This window comes from Boleophthalmus pectinirostris, unplaced genomic scaffold (genome assembly GCF_026225935.1).
Source record: "Boleophthalmus pectinirostris isolate CB_2022bp ecotype Guang Dong unplaced genomic scaffold, ASM2622593v1 HiC_scaffold_8, whole genome shotgun sequence".
Lineage (NCBI taxonomy): Eukaryota > Metazoa > Chordata > Actinopteri > Gobiiformes > Gobiidae > Boleophthalmus > Boleophthalmus pectinirostris.
Genome location: NW_026571515.1, coordinates 15255462 through 15277058, shown reverse-complemented (window position 1 = coordinate 15277058; position 21597 = coordinate 15255462). Strand labels below are relative to the sequence as shown.

Sequence of the window (21597 nt, the reverse complement as noted above, 5' to 3'; positions counted from 1 at the left end):
CAGAGTGTTTGTCCACTGATCTACAGGCTGGTGGTTTGAATCCCACTCCTGACATAAGGGTCAGTTCATATGAAATCAGCCACCCTCCCCTATGAGCCATCTCAGATTTGGCTGAAAAATTTCCAAAATTTCTAAAATCACCAAATGAAAGAATCTCAAATTTAAGCTCAATCCCTTGAGTCGTTCCTGAGTTATGGCCAGTTGAAATTTTGGGGCCATGCTCACTTTATCTGAAGCCTTATTTCATAAGCTGTCTGCGAGACCATAACTTCATAAAAAATAGAGTTAGGAAGCTGAAATTGGTATTGTTGTAGATTCTTGGTCATAGATTCTGAATCTTTTGTCAAATATTGGGTATCTTTATTAAGGGGGGCGCTGTGGGCCCTCAAAATGTTACATTTGTTTGCCGCAGAATTTTTTATTTTTGAGGTCTAAGATTTATTTACTCCAAGCAGATATTTACAAACTAACTGTTGAACCTGAATATTTGAGAGAATGACCAACAACCTCACATTTTTCTGAGCTTTCATGTGGACAGTATAGAGTCCCAAATATGGTCACAGACCAAATGTGATCTTTTTGGCCCCTTCTTTGGAGCCTCGGTTCCCCATGTGGGCACAGTTAAATGTTGATACATTTTTTACCAAAGAAACTTTGGCATATTCTGATTAGTTTAAAGTAATAAAAACATCTACTATTAACTTCCTTCATTTCAAACGGAATTTTTGAAAATGAGCTCTCACTGGTCATTTTTGGTGGAGCTGAGGTACTTTTCCACCTGATAGAAAGGTATAAGCGTGACTTATACTCCGGAGCGACTTATAGTCCAAAAAATACAGCACTCATAAAGCCAAATTCTAGGTTGAAGTTGTCACAATAGACCTTTTTAAAAAATGATTAGTTTAAAGGTACATCAAATGGCTAATTGGCTGTATGGGATAACTAAGAATCACAGTGTGATCATAAAAAAATAAAAATGAAACAAAATTTTTAATAAGACAAAATACAAAATTCTCCTCTCTCCTAACCTTCTCTCTCTGTTCTCTGCCCCAGGTGCTGATGGGTAATCTGGAGGTGGACCTTGGTATGGTCCAGTACGACTCCGACTCCCCCCTCCCCCCGGTCCCACTGGCCGCTCAGATCGGACTGGGAGCTGGAGCTGCTGTCATCATCCTGTCTGTGCTGGTGGTCATCCTCATGTACAGGTACAAAACTAAACTAAACCAGCCTATTGATACTTTGCAGTGACACCATGCTGGGGGTGTTTTACCTGTATGTTTATGACCTGTAAGTTTCCATGGTGACACACTGCACACATTAGCAAACACCACCAAGAAAGTTTTCAAGACAGTCTGAAAACTCAAGAAAAATAGGAGCATTGTGAATTCGTGTATCATTCGTTCATTTTGCGCTGAAGGAATCTTTCTTTCTTGTTGTGTGTGTGTGTATATTAAATGTGGGTATCTTGAATCTGTTGTATTTTTTTTTCCAGGAGGAAGAGTAAACAGGCTCTGAGGGACTATAAGAAAGTTCTGCTGCAGCTGGAGACTCTGGAGATCAACGTGGGAGACCAGTGTCGCAAAGAATTCACCGGTAATGACTACAGACTTATTCCCGTCTTAGAATGGTCATAATGTCTTCACTGTGCAGTCTGTAAACTTTCTCGTAGTTATTTTATTTAACCTAGTATCAAAACTAGATACTCATTTGAGCAGGTATCGATAGAAGTCACATTCACAGGACGTAAATTAACCTTTCCTGAAGCTTTAGAATGATCTTGAGCTGCATCAGAACAAGTATAAGAGCACATAGACTAGTATACGCCCATGGACGATCTGTGGAACCTACCTGGACCACAACACAGATGTAAGACCACATTGTAATATAAAAGAAAGTACTATGATTTAATGTTAAAAATCACATTATGTTATCTAAATACTGTAGTGTTTCTTATTATTGATATTGAGTCTATTTCTTAGTATCAAAATCTACTTTCAGTGTGCCAAATGGCCGAGTCCTGCTGGCAAAAGTAGCACCTCTTTCTCTTTCTATATAAGTATTTTTTTCTTCTTGGAGTATATTGTCTTACACGTTGCCATGTGAGGGATGTAGTTATGTTGGGATGAGAGAGGATTTGCTGTTCTATGGCAGTCTTCTCCATCCGCGTATCATTCGTTCATTCGTTTTTCAAAATAAAACCAAAAATAAGAAAACGACAAAACAACTATTTTCTTCATTGTTTGTCTTCAAAACCAAAATTAAAAAACAGATAACGATTAGTTTTTTTCAGTTTTCTATTTTGTGTTTAAATGAATAATGGAAAAAACGGATAGTGGATTTTTACACCGCATATGGACTGAACCCGGACTGAACCAGACCGGGACCAGACCGGAACTAAGACTAGGATTGAGACCAGAACCAGACCAGGATTGAGACTGGGAACAGACCGGGACCAGACTGGGACTGAAACCAGGATTGAGACCGGGATCAGACCAGGATTGAAATTGGAACCAGACCAGGACGAGACTGGGACTGAGACCAGGATTGAGACCGGAACCAGACCGGGACCAGACGGGACCACTGTGGGACTGAGACCAGGATTGAGACTGGGACCAGACTAAGACCAGACCGAGACCACACTGGGACTGAGATCAGGACTGAGACTGGTTTAGTCCTGGTTTAGTCCGTATGCACATCGCAGTTTAAGTCACGAAAATGGGAACCAGCCGTTATCTGTTATTTCCATTATTCATTTAAACACAAAATCAAAAACTGAAAAAAACGAACCGTTATCTGTTTTTTTCATTTTGGTTTTGGAGACAAATAATGAAGAAAATAGTTGTTTTTTTATTTTCTTATTTTTGGTTTTATTTTGAAAAACGAATGCACGAATGATACATGGATTCTTCTCTAGCACTGTTCAAAAGATATGCAAGCAGTGCATGCTTTCTGCATAAATAATTGTTTTTTCTTCAACTTCGGTGGAGGTGTAGTCTTATGAGTGTAGTTTGGGTCAGATACATTTGAGACATTTGCGAACTTTTGTCACACCCCCTTTTTTAGTGGACTAACTGATGTCTTTAGTCGACCAAGAATTTCTTGATTTCACCACAGCCCTATTCCAATTTGTGTACTTTTGTCTCCTCTAGACCTGATGACAGAGATGATGGACCTCAGCAGTGACGTGGGAGGACCTGGAGTACCATTACTGGACTACAAAACATACGCAGAGAGAGTGTTCTTCCCTGGACAGCAGGGGGCGCCACTGAGCAGACAGCTAGACCTGCCAGAGTCCAGGAGGATCACAGTGGAGCAGGGCCTACAGCAACTCAACAACCTGCTCAACAACAGGCTGTTTCTGACCAGGGTAAGAAGGAGCAGACAGGAGTAGAGCCAAATAAACATGAGAAAGATATTAAGTTTAGAGTTAACAGGAAACATTGACTCTCACTGTAAGCGAACACATTTATATTTTCATGTTTTGGTACCTTTCAGTTCATCCACACGTTGGAAGCTCAGCAGGGCTTCTCTCAGAGGGACAGGGGTTATGTGGCCAGTCTCCTCACGATGGCGCTACATGATAAACTGGAGTACTTCACAGAGGTGATGAAGAGTCTACTGCAGGACCTGGTGCAGCAGTACGTGGCCAAGAACCCCAAACTCATGCTCAGACGGTACGACAACTATTTCACTCTTCGTAACTGTATTCATATCTGCAAAACACAAACATGCGAGTTTGTATTAAATATAGCTCGATAGGCAAATGATTAATTAATGATTCACAGTATGTTAACCCCAATTTCAGAAAATATTGTCTTGACTGCAACACCATCTACTGGCACCAAATTAAATTACAAGATTGTCAGGCTGTTTGAATAGAAAGGCATATATTGCGAAGATGAGTTTCAAATGGCATCACAAGATTCAATACACCAATAATATTTTATACAAATAGGGGGCAGCTAAAATTAATATAGTTAAAATTTAAATTAATGTAGTTTTTGGGTCTATAAGTACAATGTAATTAACAATTAATAAACTGTCTCTTGCCCCCATCTGAGAGTCACTTTGTAGAATCTGAAAATCAACAATAATGTCATTTGTGATTGTAGTATTAGTTGTAGTATGCAGTTTTAATTGTAGTGATAGTAGTACTAGTAGTTAATCTTAAGTCTTTGCCTGTCAGTGATGGAACTTTCTGTCATACAAACTTCTTAATATCATATCAACTTTTAAAAAAAAATTTTTTTTATTAAAGTAGAGGCATTCGTTTGGCACGCACATTTAAATTTTTCTGTGGTACATTTTTCTGTGAGATTTTAAAGTTGTTAAATATGCAAAAACTCAGGTTAGAGATTGGTTTTACAAAAATGGCTGGCAGTGAAAGAGTTAATTGTAGTAATAGTACTACTAGTAGGAGTAGTATCAGCAGCAGTAGCAGTAGTAGCAGTATTTCTAGTAGTAGTAGCAGTAGTCACAGTAGTTCTAGTAGTAGAAGTAGTAGTAGCAGTAGTAGTTGCAGTAGTTCTAGAAGTAGTAGCAGTAGTAGTAATAGCAGTTAGTAGTAGTAGCAGCAGGAGTAGCAGAAGTTCTAGCAGTAGTAGCAGCAGTAGTAATACTTCTAGTAGTAGTAGCAGTAGTAGCAGTAGTAGTAGCAGCAGAGGCAATAGTTCTAGTAGTAGTAATACTTCCAGTAATAGTTGCAGTAGTAACAGTAGTAGTAGTAGTAGCAGTAGAAGCAGTAGTTCTCGTAGTAGTAGCAACAGTAGTAGTAGTTCTAGTAGTAGTAGCAGTAGTAGTTGTAGTTCTAGTAGTAGTAGCGACAGTAGAAGTAGCCACAGTAGAAGTAGTTCTAGTAGTAGCAGCAGCAGTAGTAGTAGTTCTAGTAGTAGTAGCAGTAGTAGTAGTAGTAGTTCTAGTAGTAGTAGCAGTAGTAGTAGTTCTAGTAGTAGTAGCAGTAGTAGTAGTAGTTCTAGTAGTAGTAGCGACAGTAGAAGTAGTTCTAGTAGAAGCAGCAGCAGTAGTAGTAGTTCTAGTAGTAGTAGCGACAGTAGAAGTAGTTCTAGTAGTAAGAGCAGTAGTAGTTCTAGTAGCAGTAGTAGGTCTAGTAATAGTAGCACCAGTAGCAGTAGAAGTAGTAAAAGTAGTAAAAGTAGAAGTATGAAGTCCTAATATCTCCTCTGATTCCAGGACGGAGACAGTAGTGGAGAAGATGTTGACAAACTGGATGTCCATCTGTCTGTACTCCTTCCTCAAGGTAACGCCCTGACCCTCATACACTCTTCAGTATTCCATGTTTTTTTCTGGATCTAAATGAACTTCTTCTTTCCCTTCAGGACGTGGCAGGAGAGCCTCTGTACATGCTGTATCGTGCCATAAAGTACCAGGTGGATAAGGGGCCGGTGGATTCAGTGACGGGGAAAGCCAAGCGCACTCTGAATGACAGTCACCTGCTCAGAGAGGACATCGAGTACTCTGCCATGGTAACAACCCAGGGATAATATGTTTAAAGGGTCCATTTTACACTATTTTCTGAGGTACACTACTGGTCAAAAGTTTTAGAACACCACACTTTTTCCACTTTTGATTCATGAAAGTGTCCACCTTTGGCAGATATAACAGCTGAACACACTCGTGGCTCAAATATTCTTCAGAAAGTTCTTCCCAAGTCTGTTGCAGAAGTTCCCATAAATGTGTGGCACTTGTAGGTTTCTTGGCTTTCACTCTTCTGTCCAGTTCTTCTTAAAACCAGCTCGATAGGGTTAAAGTCTGGAGACTGTGCTGGACACTCCATGTTTTCAAGCTTTACCATCTTGTTCTTTTTTCCTGAGGTAGTTTTGGCAGAGCTTGGACTTGTGTTTTGCATCTTTTACCTTTTTTTAAAAACCTCTGGCTGTTCAGTTCTTACCATTTCAAGCTCTTCATTGGACTTGCACGACTTGAATTGCAATAAATAACTGGAAAAATTAGCGTGTTCTAAAACTTTTGACCGGTACTGTATGTTATAATGTGGTTTCCTCATCAACAACATAACTGGAGTTGTGTTTTGTTTCATTCACACGTGTTTAATTAACACACAAACCCTGCGTAGGTATTCAGGACATCACTAGGTGGCACAGAGCATTTTGAGCTTTGGAAATGTAGGCAGACTAATCATAAAGAGTTACTCAAATATGTGTGAATGAAACAAAACACAACTCCAGGTCTGTTTTTGATGTGGTAACGACATTTTAACATGGCTTAAAGTTCACAAGAGTCGATTTTGTAGTAGAATAGGGCCTTTCATGCAGGTCAAATGTACCTGGCAAATTATAATTTTGTGCTTTATTTAGGCTTGCACGGTGTTACTTTTCTGATAAAGGAATGTTCTGCGTCTCACTTGAGCAGAATTTATTAGATTTTATAGTTTTTGTTGTTGTTGTCTTGGTTGTTTTTTCTCGCTTAAAATACCTTGAAAACCTTGAATACTTGATACCATGAGTGGGGTCACCTCTCCACAGATCTGACCTGGCCTCTGTAAATTTGCTGCATCACTTTCTTGCCCCCCTGGTGATAGATTAGTTTAATGCCATACTGTGGAACATTCTAGGCAAAGCAATAACATCCCCATGAAGAAGACAAGCAAGAAGCGGACCCCAAAAAAGTTACATAACGCATCTATTTTAAAAAAAATTGATCCACAAGGGGTATTAGTGCAGTGGCTCAACATTACAATCCAAAACAGTATTGAAATTTAGTTATTTTTAGCCAATCATTGCGTGGACCATGACAACAACACAAACATAAACAACAATATTAGCCCAGTAGTAGCAGTAGTAGTAGCAGTAGTAGTAGCAGTAGTAGTTTAAAATATAATATATGTATGTTTTTTATGAATCTGTAGCAGTACACCAGACATCATTTAGCACAGTATGTTCACATAACGATAAACGTGCCTGTTGCTATGGGTGAATCTCAAACCACTCCTCACCCACTCACTGCAATACAGCCACACCATTGATCTGTCTGCCAATAAGGCCCACGCAGCTGTGGAAACGGGGAGCCTAACAAGATGTATTTTTTTGCATTTAAAAAATAAAATCTCGTATTCACACTTCTAATCTGACCTTCTGTTTCTTTTTTTCAGACACTGACAGTTTTGGTGAAGAACGGTGTGGAGGTGCAGCACTGTCCAGTTAAAGTTTTGGATTTAGACACCATCACACAGGTACCTCACTGCCCTTAGACAGAGATGAATGTTAAAGCACTCTGAATTTGTGTATTATTTTATTTTCGTATTATGCTTAGGTATGCACTGATCCAGCATTTTTAGTTCCGATACCAATTTCGATACTATAGCTTTTAAGTATCTGCCAATACCCGATATCAATCAATACCAAAGCAGAAAGAAAAGAAACAAAACAGATCCAAATTTATTACAGAGCTGTTATTTACATCAGAACACCTTTGTGTACATAAAAGTTCAAACATTATGAGATTTTCTGGGGCGACTACAACTGTCCCTCTATCCATTTCCTTTCGCTTATCCGGGGCCGGATTAAGCAGGGACTCCCAGACTTCCTTCACCCTGGACACTTCCTCTAGGGGACCCCGAGGCGTTGCCAGGCCACCAGAGACATAGTCCCTCCAGTGTGTCCTGGGTCTTCCCCAGGGCCTTCCTCGGGTGGAACATGCCTGGAACACCTCCTGAGGGAGGTGCCCAGGAGGCATCCGGAACAGATGCTCGAGCCACCTCAACTGGCTCCTCTTGACGTGGAGGAGCAGCGACTCTACACCGAGCTGCTCCTGTGTGACTGAGCTCCTCACCCTATCTCTAAGGGAGCGCCCAGCCACCCTGCGAAGGAAACTCATTTCCCACTTGTATCCGCGAGCTCATCCTTTCGGTCATTACCCAGAGCTCATGACCATAGGTGAGGGGAGGAACGTAGATTGACCAGTAAATGGAGAGCTTTGCCTTTCAGCTCAGCTCCCTGTTCACCACAATGGCCCGATACAGCGACCGCATCACTGCAGACGATCCGCCTGTCAATCTCAACCTCCATCCATCCTCCCCTCTGACTACAACCAGTAAATAGTCAAACTACATCAGTTTATAAGTCCAATCAGGATCCCAGTATCAGATTGGTGCATCCCTATTTATACTGGTGAACAATCAAAATATAGCATCATAATAAAACTGCTTAAGTCATTTTGCCTGCTGCATTTTTAAGTCTCACTGGTTCTGTCCTCGGCCAATCAGAAAGAATTTTACAACAAAATAAAAACGCCCAAGTCACAGTGGCAGTTTATTTCTCTATTTTCCCAAAAAACTTCAAACATGACTTAGGTAATTATGCTAGGAAACTAAAAATATGCAAAGTTTATATGTTTGACTATAACTCTGTCACCTGCAGCTGCCTATGAGCACAGTGGTTGTCTAGGTTGTCTATGTTTGGGCGGAGGCTCTAGTCCTGTAATACTGTTGATCTCCTCTCTTCTCTGTGCAGGTCAAAGACAAGATCCTGGACCAGGTTTATAAAGGCGCTCCGTTCTCCCAGAGACCAGCAGCCGACAGCCTCGATCTGGGTATGAAAACTGATTACTTTGGCTTGGCAAACTGTAATGCTGCGTAACAAACTCCTGGTTTTAGTCCTGATTTTATTCTTGGTTTAGTCCTGGTTGAATCCTGGTTTAGACCTGGTTTTAGTCCTGATTTATTCTTGGTTTAGTCCTGGTTGAATCCTGGTTTAGACCTGGTTTTAGTCCTGGATTTAGTCTTGGTTTAGTCCTGATTTAGTCCTGGCTTTAGTCCTGGTTTAGTCCTGGTTTTAGTTCTGGTTTAGAGACAGAACAAAAAAGTCCCAAGGCATAAAAGGTGACGCCCCAAACTATGAGTAATTTGTCAGAATGGCGACATAATTTTACAGCTGATACACACACAATTACCGATATCAGTACTGCTGCAGATGTGTACAGATGTGGACCATGATTTTTTTTCTTCTCTCTTCCTCTTTCGGTGGGTTTTTGCCGCTGCTCTAGAGCTTTACAAACCTAACACGATGTGCAGTAGTTTCATTAGCAGAAATCACGACAATTATACTGTGATAGCGCTGTGAAGGACTGTTTTTTTGTCAGTGTCAAAAACGAAAGTGAAATTATAAATGTTAATAAGTTATTTTCGGCGAATATAGCATTTTCAAACCAATACAAGGTAACACTGTGATCTATAGATTATGTGTTGGCAGTTAATACCCCACAGAAGTAAAATACCCCCTCTTTAAATAACCTCATATCTTCTTATGTCTGACTCATGCTGGTGCAGAGTGGCGCTCGGGTCAGGCAGGGCATCTGACTCTCTCTGACGATGATGTCACTGCTGTGGTCCAGGGACGATGGAAGCGAATCAACACTCTACAGCACTATAAGGTCATTTTAATTCATTTTTTTAATCAATGCATGGATGAAAAATTAGGATTGTGTATTATATCTTGGTTATGAATGATAAAAAAAAGTCCTCAAAATGTTGCATGTAACAGGAAATTTAAACTGGTGAGGGCATGGTTTCTAAAAACATCAGACCAATCAGAACACAGCACCTCAGTCTATAAACACCCCAAATATTTTTAACCTCCGTCCATTTATCCAGGTTCCAGATGGTGCCACTGTGGCCCTAATTCCTCGATGCAGCGCTGGGAATGGAGTCAGCCAAGTGTTCCAGACCGGAGAAAGTAAGGAATAAACTGGTTATTAATAAACAACTCTCTCTCTCTACTCTACTCTACCTTACATTTATTCAATTACAGGTGGTTTTATAACTCAAAAATACCTAGAAAAACAGGGATTCTGTCTGTGAGCAGTGTTCTCTCTCCACAGATTTAACCTGTAACTTAGTCTAAAAGTTACACAATGCACATTTAAACTATTTATTGCTGTTTTTATGCTGCTGATAAGCCGGACCTGAGCACAGTGTTTTATTTGTGTCATTTTTAAATTGAATTGACAAATAAATAGATTCTAAGGGATATTAAAACAAATCCTATAGGCTCTATTCATGCTTACAAGAAGACATTTGGAAACAAGCGGATGACGACTTCCGGTGCAGTTATCGACACTGCACATGTGATAAAACTGTGGATTCAGCAGCGTCTTCACAGCCTGCCAAAGATTTCCATGGGGGACGTGACTCTAATCGCGTCTTCAATGTCACTTACAGGTGGCTACAGTTAAAAAAATATATATAAATTAGACAAATTATAATATGCAAATTAATAGGAAATTTATAAAAGGAAAAAAAAAGAATACAATGACATCTAAATGAAGAAAACCAAACTCAGTTTTTCCAGATTTTGTCAGAGTTACTAACTGACGTAAGCGTGGATAGAGCCTATTAAAGCTTTTTGTGTTTATTTGTTGCAGAAACACCGATGTTGGAGGGCGAGGAGGAGGAGGGGCTGCGTCTGTGGCACCTGGTGAAGAGCAGCGAGGATCCAGAAATCCCCAAACACCGAAAGAGCAGCATGAGAGAGAGGGAGAGAGCTAAAGCTATCCCAGAGATCTACCTCACCAGGCTCCTGTCTATGAAGGTACTGAACCAGGACTGGACCGGGACTGGACCGGGACTGGACCGGGACTGGACCGGGACTGAACCTGGACTAAACTGGGACTGACCCAGGTCTAAACTGGGACTGAACTGGGACTGAACTTGGACTGAACCAGGACTGAACCGGGACTGAACCAAGACTAAACCAGGAATAAACTGGGACTGAACTGGGACTGAGCCAGGACTGAACCAAAACTTCAAGCCAGTGCAGCTAATTTTTATGGTCATAAAAAAAGTGAAAAACAACTAGTTAATTTTAAATTGTGTGTGGCGGTCCAGTGCCGCTTTTCACTACTTTGGCTTCACGGTATTGCAAACAACCACTGGCATGTTAACAGGAAATTTTATATCTAGATGCAGACACGCCACAGTGATTATTTATTTTATTTTGACCCCAAGACCTGCTTATACAATATATCTGTACTGGGGCAGACAAAATTTGCTCCAATACATAGTTTAAAAAAATCAGGTACAGGTCCTTTAACCAGGTCAAACTCTGTCTCTTCTGTAGGGAACTCTGCAAAAGTTTGTGGATGATGTTTTTGTGGCCATCTTGAGCACGAAGAGGCCTCCACCGATCGCAGTGCGCTTTTTCTTTGACTTTCTCGATGACATGGCAGAGAAACACGGCATTGACGACCCAGAGACTGTACACATCTGGAAAACCAACAGGTAGGTTTCGAAATGATAAAAAACCACACAAAAAATTACAAGACAAAAAAATGAAATAAATATATGTTTTTTGTTTTGTTTTTGCAGTCTTCCTCTCCGATTCTGGGTGAATATTTTGAAGAATCCACAGTTTGTCTTGGACGTCCAGGTGACAGACAGCATCGACGCGGTTCTTTCGGTCATCGCGCAAACTTTTATCGACTCCTGCACCACTTCTGAGCACAAAGTTGGACGGGTACGAGACACTTCTTTTTAAATTCAAGGCTTCTGATTGGATAATATTACTGTTTTTCTGATCATGTGACTTTTCTTTGACCATCAGGACTCTCCGGTGAACAAACTGCTGTACGCCAGAGAGATCCCTCGGTATAAGCAGCTTGTAGAGAGGTCAGATTTTAATTTGATTTCAAGTTTGAGAATATTTTTAGTTTTATCAAAGTTATTCAAAAGACTGACCGTTTTGAATTTGAAATATGATCTTTTTCCTCTCAGATACTACAGTGACATCCACAGTGCCGCGTCAGGGTGTTACCAGGAGATGAACTCCACTCTCACGGAGCTCTCTGGGGTTAGTAACATTTTTCATTTTTTCATGATTCCTAAACTAAATTTGCACTAAACTCAAGTAATTGTAATTTTTTTTTTTTTTCAGAGTTTTGCGTCAGAAATGAACACCCTTGTGGCTCTTCACGAACTATACAAATACATTAACAAATACTACGACCAGGTAAGGAAGATGCTGACATTACACCTAGTTTGGTTTAAAGGTGCACTATGTAACTTTTCGGTTGGGGGTCCGTCAACTGTTTCTGTGGAGACGTCATTGCTCTGCCTGGAATGTTCCACAGTATGACATTTAACAGCTCTACCTTAGATTTATTTTTGTTTTATGGCTCAAAAATACCTCAAAAAACAGGCATTCTGACTGTGAGCGGGGTTGAGTCTCCACAGATCTGACCTGTAACTTGGTCTGGTTTGGTCTCCATGAAGATAGAAAGGTTGAATACCATACTGTAAAACATTACAGACAAAGCAATAACATCTCTATGGAGAAAAGCATTTGATTAGCCTGATTCATCAGCCGGTTTCACTTTGTGGAAACCGTCTGACCTCGCAGCATTAGGATTTGTGTACTCTGCAGTAGGCGGGTACTTTTTTATTTAACCAATCGCTGCTATTTAGTTGTGACGTATGTAATGCACCTCTAACAAGGCTAACTGGTATATTAAGCTTTTCCCAAATTCCGTAAGAAGAAGTACGATTAGTCGAAACGTCTTTCCCCTTGATTAAATTCACCATAAATTCTCTTTGTTCCGGCTTTAAATCCTCAATCTCGGGAATCGTTGCCAACACAGAAAGTATGTTTTCTTCTACATCCATCTCAACCGATTTATACAATGATGCGGCTGATATATGGACGGATTATTTGTTTGGCACATATTCAGTTGCGACCTATACATGTACTTTTTTTTTCTTTACAAATTGAGTTGATGCAGCTTATATTCAGGTGTGCACAATAGTCTGGAAATTCTGCATTTGAGGGACACGTGCTACAGATTAGCAGCTGTGGTTGGATCTTCTAAAATTTGGACAGAGGTTTTTCATGCTCTATGGTCCAGTTCTAGTCTCTTCTGGATTCGAACAAAATGTAGAAGGGACTGGCTGGTCAGGCTATTCAATCCGTGTATCATTCGTTCATTCATTTTTCAATATAAAACCAAAAATAAGAAAATGAAAAAACAACTATTGTCTTCATTATTTGTCTCCAAAACCAAACTGAAAAAACGTATAACAATTAGTTTTTTCAGTTTTCGATTTTGTGTTTAAATGAATAATGGAAAAAACGGATAATGGACGTTTCCCGTTTATGTGACTTAAATTGACTAAACCAGGACTGAACCGGATCCGGAACCAGACCGGAACCAGACCAGGACTGAAAACGGTTTAGCCCTGGTTTAGTCTTCTTTTAGTCCTGATTCGGTCCTGGTTTAGTCCTGGTTCAGTCCTGGTTCAGTCCATTATCCGTTTTTTCCATTATTCTTTTAAACACAAAATCAAAAACTGAAAAAACGAATCATCTGTTTTTTCATTTTGGTTTTGGAGACAAATAATGAAGAAAATAGTTGTTTTTTCGTTTTCTTATTTTTGGTTTTATATTGAAAAACGAATGAACGAATGATACACGGATCCTACTCCCTACCTTCATACTACCACTCTTACTTCCGGATATTTTTTGACAATAAATATAGTCCCTAAAATAACTCTCATTGCTTCTGTTTTTTCAGGTGATCATGGCTCTGGAGGAGGACAGCTCTGGTCAGAAGATGCAGTTGGCCTATCGTCTGCAGCAGGTGGCCGCTTTGGTGGAGAACAAAGTCACCGATCTCTGAAAGAAAAAAAAAATACTTATGAGTATCACGGATTTCAGCCAAACACTGAACAACCAACAACTTTGCCAATAAAAAAACAAGCCAATCACCAAGCAACCACCAGCTGACCCAGCAAGAAGCCAAAACCTTCCCAAAATGGCTGTTAAAGGTGCACTGTGTAACTTGTTGGTTGAGGGTCCTTCACCTGCTTTTTTCTATGGAAATGTCATTGCTCTGCTTTGAATGTTTCACAGTATGACATTAAACAGCTCTACCTTAGATTTATTAAATTCCAGGTGGTTTTATAGCTCAAAAATACCTAGAAAAAGAGACATTCTGACTGTAACTTGGCTTGGTTTGGTCTCCAAATGAATTAGGATTAATGCCATACTGTGAGACATTCCAGACAAAGCATTAACATCCCCATGGACGAAAGCATTTGACGGACCCTCCACCGGAAAAGTTACACAATGCACCTTTAATCCACACGTTTGCAACCGGAATCAGGGACAACGAAAGCACAAAGACCTTTTTCCCCATTGAGTTTTATGGGACACAATCACTGAAAAGCCAAGACCTGCGGAAAAAGCTACTTAAGGATGGTGTGTGTGTTTTCGATGGAGGACTTTACGGTCAAAGAGAAGCACAGTGGACAGAGGGACTAACTTCATGTGTCTTCCTGCTGATTTGTGTGAAAATGAAAAGATTTATAGATTTGTTGTTTTTTTTAGATTTCGACTCAGGAGGTTTTCTTCACACACTGGCAACAGGCAGAAAAGTAGATCCGTGCCATTCGCATACTTGCGTCTCAAATTTTGCGTCAGCACTAGAGACACGTATTCAAATAATTTTCCAAAATAATTTCCCTAGAATTTAAAGGCCGTATATTACACAAAATGGATCTGAACTTTGAGCCTGAATTTGTGTTTTGTTTCATTCAGATGTGTTGCTCAAAATGCTCTCTTCCACCTTGTGATGTCATGAAGCGATAATTTTCAAGTTAACAGCTACATTTTGCCTTTTTTGTTCAATAGAGATTGGCAATTCCAGGACTGAATTTATCCAAATGATTCTAGTGAATGTAAATGGAGTTTAAAAACACAGTGGAGCACTTCCTTTATTATCATGACATCACAAGTGTTTTCTATGTGAGAGAAGGACTAAATGTGCAGGGTTTCTGAAAAAAACTATGAAACAAAACCTAACTCCAGGTATGTATTTTGATGAGGAAACAACATTATAACAGATCATAAAACAGCGTGGTATAGGCCCTTAAAAGAAATCTAGAAAAACGACTGTTGTTCTTTGCTACCAAATATACCTGTACTCAAATTTTCTCAACATTTTCTTGTTATAAAAAAACTGACAATCTTCTCTTCAGGGACCACTGAGTGTATTGCCTTGACTACATTTCCCAGAGTTCTCTCCTGCCTGTTGTTTGTGTGAAGAACTACAAAAGCACAAAGCAACGTTTCCAGAAAATCTACAGTTCATTGCCAGTTCTAATTATTTTAAGCTATGTATTACTGCTTTGTAAGACATGCTGAAAAATGATTCGGAAAAATGTTTTTATTTCAATGCAATAACACAAATCAGGGATGTTAGAGAAGCTCAAAGTTCAGTGGGATTCTAGTTCCTGCTAAGAGTCAATGTAAAAATGGACTAACTATGTTGTCTAAACATTTAATTTGCTTTTTATGATTTTACTGAGATTCATTCCAAACAAGAGCAAAAGTACAACTCACTTGATAAATCCTTGACTGACATTTAAAGTGGGACTAAACACCTAAACTTTGAAACAGAGCTGCTAAACTGGGCAATATGAAGACTAAATGAGAGAATGATTGGAGAGGCGGAGGGTCTGGACATATGAGGAACATTGTGATTGGTCTAACCCTCCTCCCCCAATCTGGGCAGTGCTATGTAATGTCACCAACTACTGGAAATTGCAAAGGCTACTGAAGACAGGACAGATTCAAGACTTAAGCCGTGTCTCAATACGAGGGTCCTTTGAAGGCTGTGAAGGCTACAGCTCTCGAATTGGAACACGACTTTAGACTCAAGCATCTGAATCTAAGTCATCATTCTTGACCAGGAAGCTGTAAATTTATAGCCTGATTCATCAGCCGGTTTCACTTTGTGGAGGAAGGGCAATAACGTCTTTCCCCTTGATGAAATTCTCCAAACATTCTCTGTGTTCTGGCTTTAAATCTTCGATCTCGGGAATCATTGCCAACACAGAATGTATGGCTCTTCTCTGATTGGCTGGTGCCCGGACTCGCACTTCTGGGGTTCTTGTAAACCTTCTAGTGTATTCTGATTTCTGACCTAGTCGCTGGAGAGAAATGAAATTGAGCAGAAGCACTAGGTCGCGCCAGCCTGGTTAAGTAAAATTGCCTAGTTTGCTCAAAAATTGTCAAAAAAAAAAATGACTAGGAACAGTAAACAATGCTATTAAAACACCACATACAAAGTTTAGCAGCGAAAAAAGTGAATTTAGTGTTTAGTTCCACGTTAAATGAGATCTACGACTATTATCTTGTCTGATGCAGTACCACTGTTCACCACTAGAAAGACTGACCCCTACATTTAAACAGCACAATTTAACTACTTTTTCTTCACTCCCTTTGATTCATTGACACACCTAAAACTCAGTGGTTCCAAAACTTACATAAATATCTACAGTTTAATAAGGTTTAACCCAGCTCTCCTTTATATTTAAAGAAACACTGTGTTACTTTTCTGGTAGAAGGTAATGTCACCTGCTTGTCTCCATAGAGTTGTTATTACTTTTAGAGATTGACCAGTATGGGTTTTGTCATGGCCGATGCTGATACCTATTTAAAATACAGATAAACCGATGGCTGATCATCTCTGCTGATATTTTTTGACCGATACGTAGGTCAGATGTGGATTATTTTCCCCAAATCATGCAGTTTAAATTGACTACAAACTCACCCACAGTCCGTTTTTTGCATAAACCTTTAAGAGAGCTGTGTGGTCATGTTTTGTGCAGCTATTTCTTCATATTAATATTAAGCTGTGCGTGTATTTTAGGCAGCAGATCGAACCAAAACAAAATATCGGCCTGTGTTGGAGATTTAAGACCAAACTATATATCGGTCTATCTCTAATTACATAGCTAAGAATGTTCCACAGCATCGTATTACACATCTACCTTGCAATTATATTATTACAAAAAAATTTATTGTCAAAAAACACCCATTCTTACTGTGAGCAGGATCAAATCTCCGCAGATGTGATCTGTAACTTTGCGTGAAGTCTTCAACAGCTTATTTGATTTGTTTAATGCCATTTTGTGATGCATTCTGGGTGATAATATCCAATAATATCTCCATAGAAACAAGCAGGTGGGGGGGCTTTCCAGCAGAAAAGTTACATAGTGACCCTTTAACTTTAATTTTTAAGCTATATAAATAAAGTAGCCCTAATACATGCAGTATACAGTATTAGGTGTGTAGAGGGCTTCTATTTTATGTAATTTATATAGATTTTTAGACTGATTTTTGCTTTTTAAATATTTATTATTTAACTAATTTAAATATGTCACATCTCCCTTGTTATTTTTTACATGGACATGGCGTACACCTACTGATCATTTCTATTCTAATTTTCTTGCACTAAACACCTTTTTATAATCTTAGCCACAACTAGAACCCCACTGTATTTTAAACCTGCTGAAAATTCGACCAATCTGAAGTTACGACAGAAACAATCTTGAGTCTTTTTAATTTTGTGAATGTTTATAGTAACTTATTGTGTACATAACGGCTGTAAAAGTCCTATTTATTTAAGCCCGGCTGTGCCTTCTCTCTGCAGCTAGGGGGCGCTGTCTTTACTCATCGGTCTCTTCATTAAAGGCTGATTTATATTATGCCCCAATGACGAAAAGTTTTATGGAATTAATATAACATGATAGTGAGTTATTTTTAGCTGTTAGTGCCCAAACTAATCTGTAAATAATAGATTTTAGATAATTGTTCAAGCACAAATGGATTTTTTATTGGAAATTTAAGGAGCGTCAAGGGAAAATTAACTTGAATCCTTCTTAAAATTCCAATGTTTTGCTAAGTCTAACCAGCACAATAGCAGATCTTCACTATAATACAAATTGCCATAGTAATCATGATTTTCATTCACGAAAAAATGTCAAAATAAATCAGGTAACGTATCAACAGTGCCATTCGACTATCAGTGTTAAATCTCTTGTAAATGCAATAAAGGAATGAATGACATTGTAACCGAGCTTCCGTTTTAACTTGCTAATGCTACTAGCTACTTCATATTCCTCCGTGTTTTGCCTTGCGTGTTTCTTGAGCCTGTGTTGGACCCGTAGTTGTAGTTTTTGCATGCGAGTGGACACGATTACTTTTGGTGCTTCTTTTCAAATCAGTTGTTTTAGATTCAGGCCGTTGCATTTTCGGGCCTTTCTGTACAGTTTTATAATTCTTGACTTTAAATGGTCAATGTTTTGTTTTTATTTCACAAGGGAATGAACAAAGTGAATGAATAAATGTGTAGATAAATAAATGGGGGATAAGCACAATCGCTTTTCTACTGATGTGTACAGTTTGATAACAGTTTTGTGTAAAATAATTGTAAATATTTCTCTGAATGAGTTTGGAATGAAATGTGTGATTATTGTGAAACGGAATGACCCCGACACAATTTGTACAAATAAAGTTATAATTTTAACTTTTATTTTTGTCTTTTGCATTTCATTTTTGGGTGATTATAGCAGTTGTAGTCGGCTGTTTGTTGTGGGACTGGAACTTGTACTTTTTTATCGGCCCATGTTATGAAATTTTCTGAAATAATGTTATTTTTTTCATGTCAGACAGACCTGGAGTTGTGTTTCGTTCCTTCACACATGTTTTACACACAAACCCTGCATATTTAGCCTGAGTTCTCTCAAACAGAAAACACTGTTCCACCTTGTGATGTCATGTGGTAATACAGGAAGTGCTTCACTTGCTTTAAAACTCTATACACCGTCACCAGAATCATTTGGATAATTTCAGCCCTGAAATTAACCGTCTCTACTGAACAAAAAGTAAAAAGTAGCTGTTTACTTGGAAACTACCGCTTCATGACATTACAAGGTGGAACTGAGCATTTAGAATGAATGAATAATGGCCTTTATTTGTCCATTTCTTCACTTGTACATGTACATACAAAATAATTTAAATTGGACCTCTCTCCCTGTCCATACTAGGGATGGGCAATCGATTAAATTTTCTTAATCGATCGTCGGGAGAATTAACGATCGATTATCAATTAATAATTAATGTTTTATATTAAAGTTTATCATCATTATTATTACTATCTGCACTACTAATCTGCATACATAAATTCAACTTTACGACACATAAACCATAACCACTCTAGAGCCACATCAGCCCGTTTCACATTATAATGTGTTTAATGCAGTTTTGCGCAAGTCTCACACAAACTAAACGTAAAACCGCATTGCTAATTTGCATAAATTAAGCAAGAAAAAAAAACAGCTGTTGTGCGCTAATGTGACACGACTCAGTTGAATACAGGTTAGTGTGACCATATTTGCGTTTGTCTAATCCAGGACACCGTACGGGGGGTGGGACGTGGGAACTTGTCATGGACACTCTCACCTGGCAAAGTTTTTTCCCACTGGACACAGAAACATATGTGCTGCTTTGTACACTGTGCACATGGACTCACACTTGTCCCGAACACAACAGAAAGCGTGGAATTTCTTATACAAGTCATCATTAAATACGCATTTGCGTTTCGGCACGTTGCAGGCTGACCGACTGTTTCTGTTTGCTCGCTCCTTCTGAGTGCACAGAGCTACATGTAAAGGACCCCTGTTTGGTCACACTACGCACAGCAACCTACATTCGGTTTGTCGATTAAAATGAACATAATCGATGAAATTCTTAATGATTAATTATCGATTAATCGACTAATCATGCCCATCCCTAGTCCACACATTACAAACATACAATAAAATACAATACAATACAATACATGGGGAAGACTACATGGACTAGACCGGAAGACAGATAGAAACACTGCAGCATAATAGGAGGATGGGGGAAAGAGTAAAAAACAGAGAACCACCCCAGACCATGCTCCTATCAGTGCATAGTATGAGGGAGTGCACAAAAAACAACTCCTCCTCACATCAGCACATAGTCCAAACACAGTACAGACATTTCCACAGGACTAGCAACAGGGTAGGGGAGGGTTGTGGAGTTGACCCAACGTAGGCAGGCAGCCATCCAGATCCGCAACTAAAAAGCGCTGGATACAACAGACCCGCCCACCAGGCTGTGAGGGGTGCTACAGAGACAGACTAATAATAGGGGTTACTCAAACATGTGTGAATGAAAACACAACTTTAGGTATGTTTTTGAGGATATCAGCATTCTACATGGCTTAAAGATCACAAGAGTCAATTTTGTGTAATTTATGGCGGTTGGCACTCTTGGAGGCTTTCATCTTTTCTGCTGTGAATGGCCCAGGAGCTTCCCCAAGTCATTGTGGATATCGCCGAAGTGAATATTTGTCCAGGTAGTTGGCGATTCAGAGCAGAACTTTGGTTTGGTCCAGGCTTTGTAGGGGTTGAAAAGGGTTATTTGGCTCCATCGATGCTTATGACCAATTTCTGGTCAAATCGTCTTCGGTCCTCTCCCATTAGAGTGGATAAATAACAATAACAATCAATACGCTTTACGTTCTTTCTCGCTCCGTCCGTCATGTTGAATTAGTGTTTCTTGCCGCTGACCAAAATAATTCCCAGCATACAACGCGCGCTTTTGTCAACAATGAAACTCGCCTATAGGAGTAGTTGTAATGTATGTATGTATGTATGTATGTATGTATGTATGTATGTATGTATGTATGTATGTATGTATTTATGTATGTATTGCAAATCTATCTAACAATATGTTTAATCAGAAAAACAGACTATCTTTCTGGTCATATTTTTATTTGTACAATACAAATCTGCAGCATATACCACACTTCAAATGTTTATTTATTCTGAACATGGTACTTTGATTTAACTACAGACAGAGTGATCTTTAGACTTTATGGTGACCCTAGGCATGAGGTGAAGGTTGTTTGGATAAATTAAGGAGCGATTGTTGAGTTTTCAAGCCTGTTAGGAGGCTACTGGATCTCAGTGCCTATATGTAAATGGATTCTTTGTTTATACCTCATTAAAAGAAGGGTTAAAAGCAAAATTCACTATGGATTACAAATGTGTCTACTGTCCACCTTTTTCTTAGCTCCAGACATTTCTCCTACAGCAGACCTTGGCATTGTACAGCTCCTGGACCACATACGTCCCTTTGGTTCACTCTGACCGGCCCATTGAGGATAATTTGGAATTACAAAATAAACATATTTTATCATTTTACTTAATGCATAGACTAAATTCATTTTATTTTAGAGTTGTTGTTTTTTTCATGACTTTTTTTTGTAAGGCAGCCTCACTTTTTCATTGCTTAGTCTTAACATAAACTCTTACCAGTCTCACCAGCTTGTCAGACCAATGATATTTACTGCTTTTTATAAAGAAACACAATTAATATTATTCAGAGTTGAGTTAAGCATTTTGGCCCAGCCCTCCACAATATTTTCTGTTTCTCATGTGACCCCAAGGAAAAAATAATTGCCCATCCCTGTCCTATAGGCTATGTGGCTGTGTTAACAACAACTCTGCCACAGTTGCTACAAGATGGTTGCAGCTGAGTGTAGGCCACTGTTTTGTTCACTTTAAAGAGCTCAAAGTTATGAGAAGCTCCTGTTACTAAACCTCTGGGTAAGCTTCTTTGGCAGCGCACCAGGCAGGAGCAAACCACACTGTGTTTGCACTCGAATCTTGGGTCACTTTCACAGAGAGGAGGACAATTTAAGGGGATTAACTGCTTTAATTAAAGTGATTATATGATGAAGACCTCTTGCCAG

General features: G+C 39.2%; 1 protein-coding gene across 1 annotated transcript in view; it reads left to right on the top strand.

Annotated features, from left to right (window-relative positions):
• plxnb3 (plexin B3) overlaps positions 1-18342 on the top strand; it is a 212713-nt gene extending 194371 nt beyond the window's left edge. Inside the window, exons 24-40 of the mRNA XM_055165762.1 lie at positions 1054-1205; positions 1493-1593; positions 3150-3367; positions 3496-3674; positions 5191-5257; positions 5337-5483; positions 7127-7207; positions 8487-8565; positions 9302-9405; positions 9626-9707; positions 10396-10562; positions 11091-11251; positions 11339-11486; positions 11574-11638; positions 11744-11819; positions 11904-11978; positions 13537-18342. Of these exons, the coding sequence (XP_055021737.1) occupies positions 1054-1205; positions 1493-1593; positions 3150-3367; positions 3496-3674; positions 5191-5257; positions 5337-5483; positions 7127-7207; positions 8487-8565; positions 9302-9405; positions 9626-9707; positions 10396-10562; positions 11091-11251; positions 11339-11486; positions 11574-11638; positions 11744-11819; positions 11904-11978; positions 13537-13641 (2007 nt within the window). The 3' untranslated portion in view covers positions 13642-18342. The remainder of the gene's footprint in view (positions 1-1053; positions 1206-1492; positions 1594-3149; positions 3368-3495; positions 3675-5190; positions 5258-5336; positions 5484-7126; positions 7208-8486; positions 8566-9301; positions 9406-9625; positions 9708-10395; positions 10563-11090; positions 11252-11338; positions 11487-11573; positions 11639-11743; positions 11820-11903; positions 11979-13536) is intronic.
• The last annotated feature ends 3255 nt before the right edge of the window (positions 18343-21597 follow it).